This window comes from Erinaceus europaeus, chromosome 3, assembly GCF_950295315.1.
Source record: "Erinaceus europaeus chromosome 3, mEriEur2.1, whole genome shotgun sequence".
Classification (NCBI taxonomy): domain Eukaryota; kingdom Metazoa; phylum Chordata; class Mammalia; order Eulipotyphla; family Erinaceidae; genus Erinaceus; species Erinaceus europaeus.
Genome location: NC_080164.1, coordinates 42,469,212 through 42,481,705, shown reverse-complemented (window position 1 = coordinate 42,481,705; position 12,494 = coordinate 42,469,212). Strand labels below are relative to the sequence as shown.

Here is a 12,494-nt window from a genome sequence, read left to right as displayed (position 1 = left end):
GCTTCAGTGTAGCCTCTGAGGAAAATGCCAGAACAAAGGGACAGTGTATCTGTATCCTCACACATGATGTATGTTGTAGCCGGACATGCGCTTGCCAAGGCAAAGACCCCAACACCTGCGGTGCCTCCTTCTCCTTTGGTTGTTCCTGGAGCATGTACTTCAACGGCTGCAAATATGCCCGGAGCAAGACACCTCGCAAGTTCCGCCTTGCAGGGGACAACCCCAAAGAGGTGAGCATAGCTCGTGAGGAACCGAGACCTTCCCACTCACCCCTTTCCATCTGGTGTCTTTAAGTTTGGGCAGGGAAGTAGGACTAACATACCCTGACTCAGGTGAAAATGGGACAGGTTCTATGTTTTATTTATTTATTCCCTTTTGTTGCCCTTGTTTTATTGTTGTAGTTATTACTGTTGTCATTGTTGGCCAGAACAGAGAGAAATGGAGAGAGAGGGAGAGAAAGATAGACTCCTGCAGACCTGCTTCACCACTTGTGAAGTGACTCACCTGCAGGTTGGGAGCCAGGGGTTCAAACCGGGATCCTTACGCCAATCCTTGCGCTTTGCACCACCTGCGCTTAACCCGCTGTGCTACCACCCAACTCCCTATGTTTCTTTTTTTAACTGATCTTACCTTGCTGTGAGATAAGGGGCATAGGGGAAGATGAAAAGATGCAGTGAGTTAAAAAAAAAAAAAATTAGACTTATCAGTTGTAAGTACTTTGGACTTTTCCAGTTTAAGGCAGCATCATTTAGGTCGGGTGGGGAAGATCCAACTGTATATCATTTGATCTAGCCCTACCAAGGCAACCGCAGGTGGGCCTTGAAATGCAATATATCAAGGGAGTCGGATGGTAGTGCAGCAGGATAAGTGCATGTGGCGCGAAGTACAAGCACTGGCATAAGGATCCTGGTTCGAAACCCCGGCTCCCCATCTGCAGGGCAGTCGCTTCACAAGTGGTGAACCAGGTGTCTGTCTTTCTTTCCCCCCTCTCTCCATTTCTCTCTCTCATCCAACAACAACCACCACCACCACAATAGTAACTAAAACAATAAACAAGGGCAACAAAAGGGAATAAATACATATAAGAAAAAAAAAAAAAGAAATGCAATATATCTAGCAGCTTTTTACATAGCAACATTAAGTGCTAATTAAGTTGGTCATTTTGTATGGTCCTAGAATGATGTTATAAATATTTAAATGACCCTTGTCAGAAAAAAAGGTTCCCTACCTGAGATTTAGTTGGATCTTCCAATTCATCAGAATTTGACCCTTTTACAGGATCATTTCTTCCCACATCCAGAGTTCTAAATGCCAACAAGAAATAGGTCTGTCTGGGTTTTGTTATTTCCATCCCCAACCACCTTGCTCCCTGAATCCAGACATCCAGGTAATACCTTAATACAAGTCTTTGCTGGGATTACAAACCTTTCCAAGTTGATTGCTTCTCTCTTTACAGGAAGAAGTGCTCCGGAAGAGTTTCCAGGACCTGGCCACCGAAGTGGCTCCCCTATACAAGCGGCTAGCCCCCCAGGCCTACCAGAACCAGGTACTGTATTCATCCAGGGCTTTCTTTCCTCTGCCCATGTTATCTACATCTCTCTGAGGTTCTTTGAAGCTGAGAAATGGGAGGGTGTAGGCTCCTCTTCATTTCTTTTTTTTTTAATCTTTTTTTTTATATTTATTTTATTTATTTATTCCCTTTTGTTGCCCTTGTTGTTTTATTGTTGTAGTTATTGTTGTTGTCGTTGTTGGATAGGACAGAGAGAAATGGAGAGAGGGAGGGGAAGACAGAGAGGAGGAGAGAAAGACAGACACCTGCAGACCTGCTTCACCGCCTGTGAAGCGACTCCCCTGCAGGTGGGGAGCCGGGGTTTGAACTGGGATCCTTATGCCGGTCCTTGTGCTTTGCGCCACCTGCGCTTAGCCCGCTGCGCTACAGCCCGACTCCCCTCTTCATTTCTTATACATAAAGTCCTGCCAGAGGCAGAGCAATGATGTAGTTGGTTCTTTGATGAGAACTCTTTTGTACACCATGTTAATCATATCTCAGACCATCTTTCTGCTATCCTTGATGTTCATTTCCCACTCCTTAGTAATCAATCCTCTGCTGGGTTTCCCAGCAAGGTGAGGAAACTTGAGACAACCTAGAAGTAATTCCTACGGGGGCTTCGGCTAGAAAAAGTCCAAAACCTCCCTCTGTTCCCCAGCATCACTCGCCTCAAGTCATTCAAGCATCTCTGCTTGATCATCCACACAGGTGACTAATGAGGAAATAGCAATTGACTGCCGCCTGGGGCTGAAGGAAGGGCGGCCTTTCTCGGGGGTCACGGCCTGCATGGACTTCTGTGCCCACGCCCACAAGGACCAGCATAACCTCTACAATGGGTGCACAGTGGTAAGGAAATCTTCACTCTGTCACATTTCCACCTATGGAAACAAACCCTGGGGTGGTTAGGGAGTGAACCCAGTTGGCTTGTGTGGACAGGTGGGCTCAGTGAGGAGGGGGCTGGAGATAGGATTCTTAGGCTACCTAGACCTGTCCACTCCTCAGAAGACCCTTGCTGGAATGCATGGACAAGACTGACCTTGTTTCCACATTGTAAGTGCATGCTGCAGAAGATCTAAAATGGGCTTCCAGGTCTCTCTGGACACCAACCTCCTGATTCCTTCACTGAACAAATGTTCACTTGTGCTCTAGATGCTGAGGAATAAAATAGACAAAGCCCTGCCCCTGGTATGTGATTTAATGCCTGGTAGTAGTGAAGGCTGTGAGGCAAAGCCGTATAGTAATAGAAAATGCTGTTGTGCATGAAAATCAGAGGGTCACCTGAATTGAGCCATGTAGGAAGTGAAGATATAAAAGACTGAATTATGGGGATGGGACACACCAGGCAGAAAAGCACCACAGCAGGCAAGAGCTCGGTAGTGTATGTGTGTTCAGGAAACAGCTGGGAAGCCCATGAGGTGGTAACAGAGGGAACAGCAGATGACGGGAAAGTCAGAACTATGGGCTTTGCTGTAATCATGAAGTCCAGGTGGCTTTTCAGCTAGGGATGATGAGATCTTTATAAATTAGAAGTGCCCTTTTCTTCCTATAGCTAGAGAAAATGTGGGGAGAATTGGTTTGGGCATCAGGAATTGTCCAGGTCAGAAATAAGGCAGGCAGAGTAAGGGTGGGTAATTGGACCTACTTGGATGATTTTTTAATTATTTTTAATATCTTTATTTCTATTTATTTATTCCCTTTTGTTGCCCTTGTTGTTGGATAGGACAGAGGGGAAGACGGGGAGAGAAAGATAGATACCTGCAGACCTGCTTCACCACTTGTGAAGTGACTCCCCTGCAGGTGGGGAGCCGGGGGCTTGAACCAGGATCCTTATACTGGTCTTTGTGCTTTGTGCCACCTGTGCTTAACCCACTGCACTACTGCCTGACTCCTTACTTGGATGATTTTAAAGGTACTATTAAGAGGATTTGCTGATGGGTGTGACAGAGTGAGGACCTCGCCAAGGTTTTTTGCTAAAGATATTGGGACAGTATTAGTGTTACATACTGATAATGACTATAGAAGACCAATTTGGGGATTAAAAAAAATCAAGAATTTTGTTTTTAACTGCATAATAGATATTCAGGTGGTGGAGTGTGGAGTAGGACAGGGTGAGTGTTGCTGTGAGGTCTAGAAAAATGCAATTGGAGTAGGAGCCATATGGCGAAATGTGGTCACCAGGACTGAGTGCAGGTGGAAAAGAGAGAAAGTTTAGGCTTGGAAGGCACCAGCTATCTCTACTTGTTCATGAGGTCCCGGGCAGACAGGTTTCCTGGTGGGAATGTGGAAGAGGCAAGGGCACATTCATCTAGCGGGGGGTTCCCAGGTCCAAGACTGAAAAATAAGATGGTGCAGGCTCTGTATTGTCAGGGTTTCCACTAGAACCAGGAGGAAGGGAGGAAGGGACCCCTCCCAAGAGATGGGAGAAAGGTATGTGGTTTGGATCCCAGAGATTCTAGGGTTTGGGGTAAAATATATACATTTTCCCAGAGTACATAGTATTTTTTTTATAATTAAACTAATTCTCATATTTTAATAGTAGGGTAAAGACTGCTGAAATCTCATAGTGATAACTTAGCATTTTGGAGATCATTCAGTCAGGCACTGAATGGGTGTGTGTATGCACATATATATAAAACTTCACCAGACTTTCATGGTCTGGAGGTCACAAGTTTAAGCTTTAGCACCATTATCTTTCTTCATAAACAGTGCTTCAGATTTTTCTTCTAGAATTCACAGGGAAAGGCCAGATGATCATAGTTTTGTGCAGGGTAAGAACATTTATAGGCTTTGGATGCATACTCCTTAGTTTACTTGACCACACGTGGACACAAAAGACAAGCATATAATTTCATATTATTGTTCAACAACAAAATACAATAATAGAAGTTAAAAAGATAATACAAGTATGAAACAGGATGGATATGTAGTACATAATAATAAGAGAACAGTCCAATAAGAAATAAAAATATAACTCTTAGCATTTAAGCATTCAATATGGCTTTGCCCGGATAAACAAGTCCTAATGTAAGGGGTATGCTGACAGGAACACACTAAAGGAGGGGAGACAGAACATCCACATAGGTGCTCCCCAGCCACTAGCACCATCTTGGCTGACACACAGTGACACTGGGGCCTAGGGAAGCAGACAGATTCTGGGATCTTAGTCCCTGCCCGAAAAGACCATATCAGGCCACTGAACTGCTCATAAGGACTCAGCCAGTGTGGCAGTGAAATGGCCTAGCTGGCTAACTGAAGGCTGAGCCATACAGAGACTATAACGTATGCTGGGGAGTTGAGACACACTCAGGCTGGGAAGAGGGCCTTGCTCCTTCAAGCACACTGAGGAAAACTCATGCACTACTGGTTCTCAGAGGTCTGGGTGCAGGCAGAACACTCCCTGTATGCTGTGTTAATTAATACACAGTATACAGTATTCATACAGCATGGCCAGGCACTAAGCCGGGTCTTTAGTTCAAAGAGTTATAGACCACTACCATCCCCCAACTGAAGCGTGAAATAGCAAGGACTAAACCAAAATCTCCCGGAGGCAGGGGGAGTGAGACCAAACCAGTGTAACAGAATGACCATGTAAATAGACCACAACGTCAAGCAGTATAACAGAAGGGGTCCCAGAAGCAGAACTAGAAGCATACCCACACCCAACCATTACTGGGTGTGGACTTTGAATACTTTCCGGGCTTAAACAGTAAAGGCAGAAGAAGATCCAGTCATCTAGAGGAGAGAGTATCAAGATTAGAGGACAAAACTTTTACATTTTTGCAATTGAAAGAAGATGGGGGGGGACAGTTGGGGGCTGGGCGGTAGTTTACCTGGTAAATTGCACTTTACTGTGTGTGAAGGTCTGAGTTTAAGCCCACAGTCCCCAGCTGCAGGAGGGATGCTGCACAGGCAGTGGAGCAGGTGTCTTTCTTTCCCTCTCCCTCTCACCTATCAAATAAATAAATGACATTTAAAACTTAAAAATGGTGAGTTGGGTGTACCACAGTGGGTTAAGCACACATGGTGCAAAGCGCAAGGATTGGCTTAAGGATCCCGGTTAGAGCCCCTGGCTCCCCACCTGCAGGGGAATCACTTCACAGGCGGTGAAGCAGGTCTGCAGGTGTCTGTCTTTCTCTCCCCCTCTCTGTCTTCCCCTACTCTCTCCATTTCTCTCTGTCCTATCCTATAATGATGGCATCAATAACAACAATAATAAAACAAGGAAAACAACAAGGACAACAAAAGGGAATAAATAATTTAAAAAAATTTTTTAAATTTTTTAAAAATATTTATTTTATTTATTTATTCCCTTTTGTTGCCCTTGTTGTTTTATTGTTGTAGTTATTATTGTTGTTGTCGTTGTTGGATAGGACAGAGAGAAACGGAGAGAGGAGGGGAAGACAGAGAGGAGAGGAGGAGAGAAAGATAGACACCTGCAGACCTGCTTCACCGCCTGTGAAGCGACTCCCCTGCAGGTGGGGAGCCGGGGTTCGAATCGGGATCCTTATGCCGGTCCTTGTGCTTTGCGCCACCTGCGCTTAACCCGCTGTGCTACAGCCCGGCGACTCCCAATTTAAAAAACTTTAAATAATTTTTTAAAAACCTTAAAAATGGAAAGGCTTAGGGAAAATGAAGCAACTCTGAGAAATAAACTCAATTGGTAAAGGGAATTTAAGGATTAGAGATCTTAGAAGAAGAGAGAAGGGAACAGAGACTATATAATTAGAAAAATTCCCAGACCTAAGGAGCAGCTAGAACATAAATGTCCAGAAAACTGAGAGAACCCCCAGATTGTCTAATCTGAAATATAACAAGATATACCTCATGGTAAAACTATCAAAGTCAAAGACAAAAAATATATTGGAGGTTGCTAGAGAAAATGGCATATATATAAGCTTTCATCAGATTTCTTTCAGAAAATTTAAGAGGCAAGAAGAGAGTGGAATGACATAAAGTACTAAAAGATAATTTGTAGCCACAAGTACTTTACCCTGCTAAATTATCATCCAAATGAGGAAGAAATAAAGATCTTCCCAGACACACAAAAGCTAAAGGAATTTGCTACTACCAGATCTGCCTTACAGAAATTACTGAGAAGAGTCTCAGACAAAGAAACAAAGGAACACAAACAATAGTGACAGGAAAGAGCAATGGGATATGAAAGGGGAGAAAGAAATGGACAAAGCAGCACAATCAAATAAGAGTAACTTAAAAGAAAAAAAAAAAAAAAAAGACTGTGTTAGTTACAGTAAACCAACCACACACTCATGGTAACGACAAGTCAAAATGGGGAACAGTGCAAATGAATACAGTGAGAAAACTGTTACAGAAAATCAACCACAGGGGCCAGGAGGTGGCAGACCTGGTTAAGCACTCACATTACAGTGTACAAGGACACAGGTTCAAGCCCTTGGAAAGCTTCACAAGTGATAAAGCAAGGTCATAAGATGTCTGTCTTTCTCCCTCCCTATCTCCTTCCCTCTCAAATTCTGTGTCCAACAGTAAGTAAACAAGCAAATAAATAAGTAAATAAATAAAAAGAAAAGCAACCATATAAAATGACAGGTAGTAACAAGTGGAAAAGAAAGCAAAAATATGAAACAACCAGAAAATAAAAAAATAGGATGACTGAAAGACACTGTATATATCAATAATCACTTGGGGAGGGGGCAGCAGGCAGCTCACCAGGTAGAGACATTACCATGCACAAGGGCCAGGGTTCAAGTCCTAGGTCACCGCTTAAGGGGAGTAACTGCAAGGGGGAAGTTTCATGATACATTCTGCCAAGGGCCATTTGGATACTAAGAGCCACTGGATTGGGAGATAGGCACTGAAGTCTTTTCACATAACCATTACGCTAAGGCTCCAACATCTCAGGTTCAATCCCTAGAACCACCATAAACCAGAACTGAGTAATTCTCTGATAAAATAAGTAAGTATATGTTAGCATTTAACATTTCTATGAGGGGAAAAAAATCTTAGATTTATTGAATTTTCAGTCTCATCTGTAGTTGCCTCAGAAAGATCAGACCAAAGGTTTATGGACCACGGACCAGATGTTCCCACCCCTTATCTAAAGGAAAGAACAAAATGGCCACTGGGAGTGGAGGAGTTATGTATGCATAGAGCTCTGGGGGCAAATCATCATCATCCTGAATGTGAATAAACTCACCAATCAAAAGATACAGAATGGGTGAATAGGTTTAAAAAAAAAAAAATCAAACACGAGTTTTATCTGTTCTATCCCTGCAGGAAATAAACATATGAAAGAAAGACAAGCTCAGAGTGAAAGACTGGGGAAAGGTATACCTAGCCAATAATACAGAATAAAGGGCACAAGCAGCAATTATACTATCAAATGAAACAGACTTGCAGGCATAGGTCACAAAAGACAGGTGATACTATATAATGACCAAAGGATCAACCCAATAAGAAGGTAGCGCAGGGGAGTCGGGCTGTAGCACAGCAGGTTAAGCGCAGGTGGCGCAAAGCACAAGGACCGGCATAAGGATCCCGGTTTGAGCCCCGGCTCCCCACCTGCAGGGGAGTCGCTTCACAGGCGGTGAAGCAGGTCTGCAGGTGTCTATCTTTCTCTCCTCCTCTCTGTCTTACCCTCCTCTCTCCATTTCTCTCTGTCCTATCCAACAACGACAACAACAATAATAACTACAACAATAAAAAAAAAAAAAAACAGCAAGGGCAACAAAAGGGAATAAATAAAAAATAAATATTAAAACAATTAAAAAAAAAAAGAAGGTAGCGCAGTGGGTTAAGCGTACATGGTGCAAAACCAAGGACCTGCGTAAGGATACCGGTTTGAGCCCCTTGCTCCCCACCTGCAGGGGAGTAGCTTCACAGACAGGGAAGGAGGTCTGCAGGTGTCTTTCTCTCCCCCCCGTCTTCCCCTCCTCTCTCCATTTCTCTCTGTCCTATCCAACAATGATGACAACAATAACTACAACAATAAAACAACAAGGGCAACAAAAGGGAATAATTTTTTTTTAATTTTATTTATTTTCCCTTTTGTTGCCCTTGTTATCTTTTTTTTATTGTTGTTGTAGTTATTATTTTTGTTGTTATTGATGTGGTTGTTATTGGATAGGACAGAGAGAAATGGAGAGAGGAGGGGAAGACAGAGGGGGGAGAGAAAGATAGACACCTGCAGACCTGCTTCACCGCCTGTGAAGCGACTCCCCTGCAGGTGGGAAGCCAGAGGCTGGAACCCGGATCCTTAACACCGGTCCTTGCGCTTTGCGCCACCTGCGCTTAACCCACTGCGCTACCGCCCGAACCCGGGAATAAATATTTTTTTAAAAAATGATGCTGTAAAAAGCATTTGACAAGATTTCAGTAGCCCTTTTTTAAATATTTTATTAATTTATTAATGAAAGGGATAGGAGAGAGAAAGAACCAGACATCACTCTGGTACATGTGCTGCTGGGAATTAAACTCAGAACCTCATGCTTGATAGTCCAACACTTTAACCATTGCGCCACCTCCTGGACCACTCAGTAGCCATTTGTAATAAAGACCCTTTAGAAACTGGGAATAAGGCCCCACACCTATGGACATCTAATCTTTGACAAAGGGACCCAGACTATTACATGAGGAAAGCAGAGTCTCTTCAACAAATGATGTTGGAAACAATGGGTTGAAACATGCAGAAGAATGAAACTGAATCACTGTATTTCACCAAATACAAAAGTAAATTCCAAGTGGATCAAGGACTTGGATGTTAGACCACAAACTATCAGATACTTAGAGGAAAATATTGGCAGAACTTTTTTCCGCATAAATTTTAAAGACATTTTCAATGAAACGAATCCAATTACAAGGAAGACTAAGGTAAGTATAAACCTATGGGACTACATCAAATTAAAAAGCTTCTTCACAGCAAAAGAAACCACTACCCAAACCAAGAGACCCCTCACAGAATGGGAGATCTTTACATGCCATACATCAGATAAGAGTTTAATAACCAACATATATAAAGAGCTTGCCAGACTCAACAACAAAACAAATAACCCCATCCAAAAATGGGGGGAGAACTTGGACAGAATATTCACCACAGAGGAGATCCAAAAGGCTGAGAAACACATGAAAAAAATGCTACAAGTCTCTGATTGTCAGAGAAATGCAAATCAAGACAACAATGAGATATCACTTCACTCCTGTGAGAATGTCATACATCAGAAAAGGTAACAGCAGCAAATGCTGGAGAGGGTGTGGGGTCAAAGGAACCCTCCTGCACTGCTGGTGGGAATGTAAATTGGTCCAACCTCTGTGGAGAACAGTCTGGAGAACTCTCAGAAGGCTAGAAATGGACCTACCCTATGACCCTGCAATTCCCCTCCTGGGGATATATCCTAAGGAACCCAACACATCCATCCAAAAAGATCTGTGTACACATATGTTCTTGGCAGCACAATTTGTAATAGCCAAAACCTGGAAGCAACCCAGGTGTCCAACAACAGATGAGTGGCCGAGTAAGTTGTGGTATATATATATATACACAATGGAATACTACTCAGCTGTAAAAAATGGTGACTTCACCATTTTCAGCCGATCTTGGATGGACCTTGAAAAAATCATGTTGAGTGAAATAAGTCAGAAACAGAAGGATGAATATGGAATGATCTCACTCTCAGGCCAAAGTTGAAAAACAAGATTAGAAAAGAAAACACAAGTCGAACCTGAAATGGAATTGGAGTGTTGCACCAAGGTAAAAGACTCTGGGGTGGGAGGGTGGGTGGGGAGAATACAGGTCCATGAAAGATGATGAATGACATAGTGGGGGTTGTATTGTTAAATGGGAATCTGGGGAATGTTATGCATGTACAAACTATTGTATTTACTGTTGAATGTAAAACATTAATTCCCCAATAAAGAAATAAATTATTTTAAAAAAAAAAGGTTTCTCCCAGCAAAAAGATTTAGAAATTATCTATAATTCTATAAATTATCTATAACTAAAAAAAAGAAAGAAAAAAAAAGAAACTGGGAATAGTGGGAGTCAGGTAGCACAGCAGATTAAGCACATAGTGCAAAGCGCCAAGTACTGGCGGAAGGATCCCGATTTGGTCCCCCGGCTCCCCCCTGCAGGGGAGTCCCTTCACAGGCTGTGAAGCAGGTCTTCAGGTGCCTATCTTTCTCTTCCCCTCCTCTTTCCATTTCTCTCTGTCCTATCCAACAACAACAATAATAGCTACAACAATAAAACAACAAGGGCAACAAAAGGGAAGGAATAAATAAATATTTTTTAAAATTTAAAAAACTGGGAATAGAAGGAATATTTCTCAACATAATTAAGGTCATTTACTACAAACCTATGGCTAGCCTTATACTCATAAAAATTAAAGTTTTTCCCCAAATACCTAGAATTCCACCCTGTTACTGTTCAACACAGCCCTGGAAGTCCTTGCCAGTGGAATCAGACAAAAAAAAAAAAAAAAAGTGTTAAAGAATTCCAAATTGGAAATTATTAAGTTTAACTGTCACTACCAGGAGATGACATGATAATATACATAGAAAACTCTGTACTCACCTCAGAAACTTCTGGAAACCATCAATAAATTCAGTCAAGTGGCAGGGTGCAAAAATCAACATACATAAATCTGTGGCATTTCTTTTTTTTAACTTTTTTATTTTTTTATTTCTTTATTGGGAAATTAATGTTTTACAGTCAACAGTAAATACAATAGTTTGTACATGCATAACATTCCCCAGTTTCCTGTATAACAATACAACCCCCACTAGGTCCTCTGAATCCTTCTTGGACCTGTATTCTCCCCACCCACCCACGCCAGAGTCTTTTACTTTGGTGCGATATGCCAATTCCATTTAGGTTCTACTTGTGTTTTCTTTTTGGATCTTGTTTTTCAACTTCTGCCTGAGAGTGAGATCATCCCATATTTATCCTTCTGTTTCTGACTTATTTCACTTAACATGAATTTCTCAAGGTCCATCCAAGATCGGCTGAAAACGGTGAAGTCACCATTTTTTACAGCTGAGTAGTATTCCATTGTGTGTGTGTGTGTGTGTGTGTGTGTGTGTGTGTGTGTGTGTGTATATATATATATATATATATATATATATATATATATATATATATATATATATACCACAACTTGCTCAGCCACTCATCTGTTGTTGGACACCTGGGTTGCTTCCAGGTTTTGGCTATTACAAATTGTGCTGCTAAGAACATATATGTACACAGATCTTTTTGGATGGGTGTGTTGGGTTCCTTAGGATATATCCCCAGGAGAGGAATTGCAGGGTCATAGAGTAGGTCCATTTCTAGCCTTCTGAGAGTTCTCCAGACTGTTCTTCACAGAGGTTGGACCAATTGACATTCCCACCAGCAGTGTAGGAGGGTTCCTTTGACCCCACACCCTCTCCAGCATTTGCTGCTGTTACCTTTTCTGATGTATGACATTCTCACAGGAGTGAAGTGGTATCTCATTGTTGTCTTTATTTGCATTTCTCTGACAACCAGAGACTTGGAGCATTTTTTCATGTGTTTCTCTGCCTTTTGGATCTCCTCTGTGGTGAATATTCTGTCCAAGTTCTCCCCCCATTTTTGGATGGGGTTATTTGTTGTGTTGAGTTTGGCAAGCTCTTTATATATGTTGGTTATTAAACTCTTGTCTGATGTATGGCATGTAAAGATCTCCCATTCTGTGAGGGGTCTCTTGGTTTGGGTAGTGGTTTCTTTTGCTGTACAGAAGCTTCTTAATTTGATGTAGTCCATAGGTTTATACTTGCCTTAGTCTTCTTTGTAATTGGATTCGTTTCATTGAAGATGTCTTTAAAATTTATGTGGAAAAGAGTTATGCCACTATTTTCCTCTTAGTATCTGATAGTTTCTGGTCTAACATCTAAATCCTTGATCCACTTGGAATTTACTTTTGTATTTGGTGAAATACAGTGGTTCAGTTTCATT

The 12,494-nt window shown here is 42.1% G+C and overlaps 1 protein-coding gene across 6 annotated transcripts in view; it reads left to right on the top strand.

Annotated features, from left to right (window-relative positions):
- The window catches only part of TET3 (tet methylcytosine dioxygenase 3), a 148,560-nt gene that overhangs the window by 116,868 nt on the left and 19,198 nt on the right, over positions 1 to 12,494 (top strand). For all 6 annotated transcript variants that reach the window (XM_060187055.1, XM_060187053.1, XM_060187056.1 and 3 more), the window contains 3 exons: positions 80 to 230; positions 1,457 to 1,546; positions 2,258 to 2,395. In XM_060187055.1, coding sequence (XP_060043038.1) covers positions 80 to 230; positions 1,457 to 1,546; positions 2,258 to 2,395 — 379 coding nt within the window. The remainder of the gene's footprint in view (positions 1 to 79; positions 231 to 1,456; positions 1,547 to 2,257; positions 2,396 to 12,494) is intronic.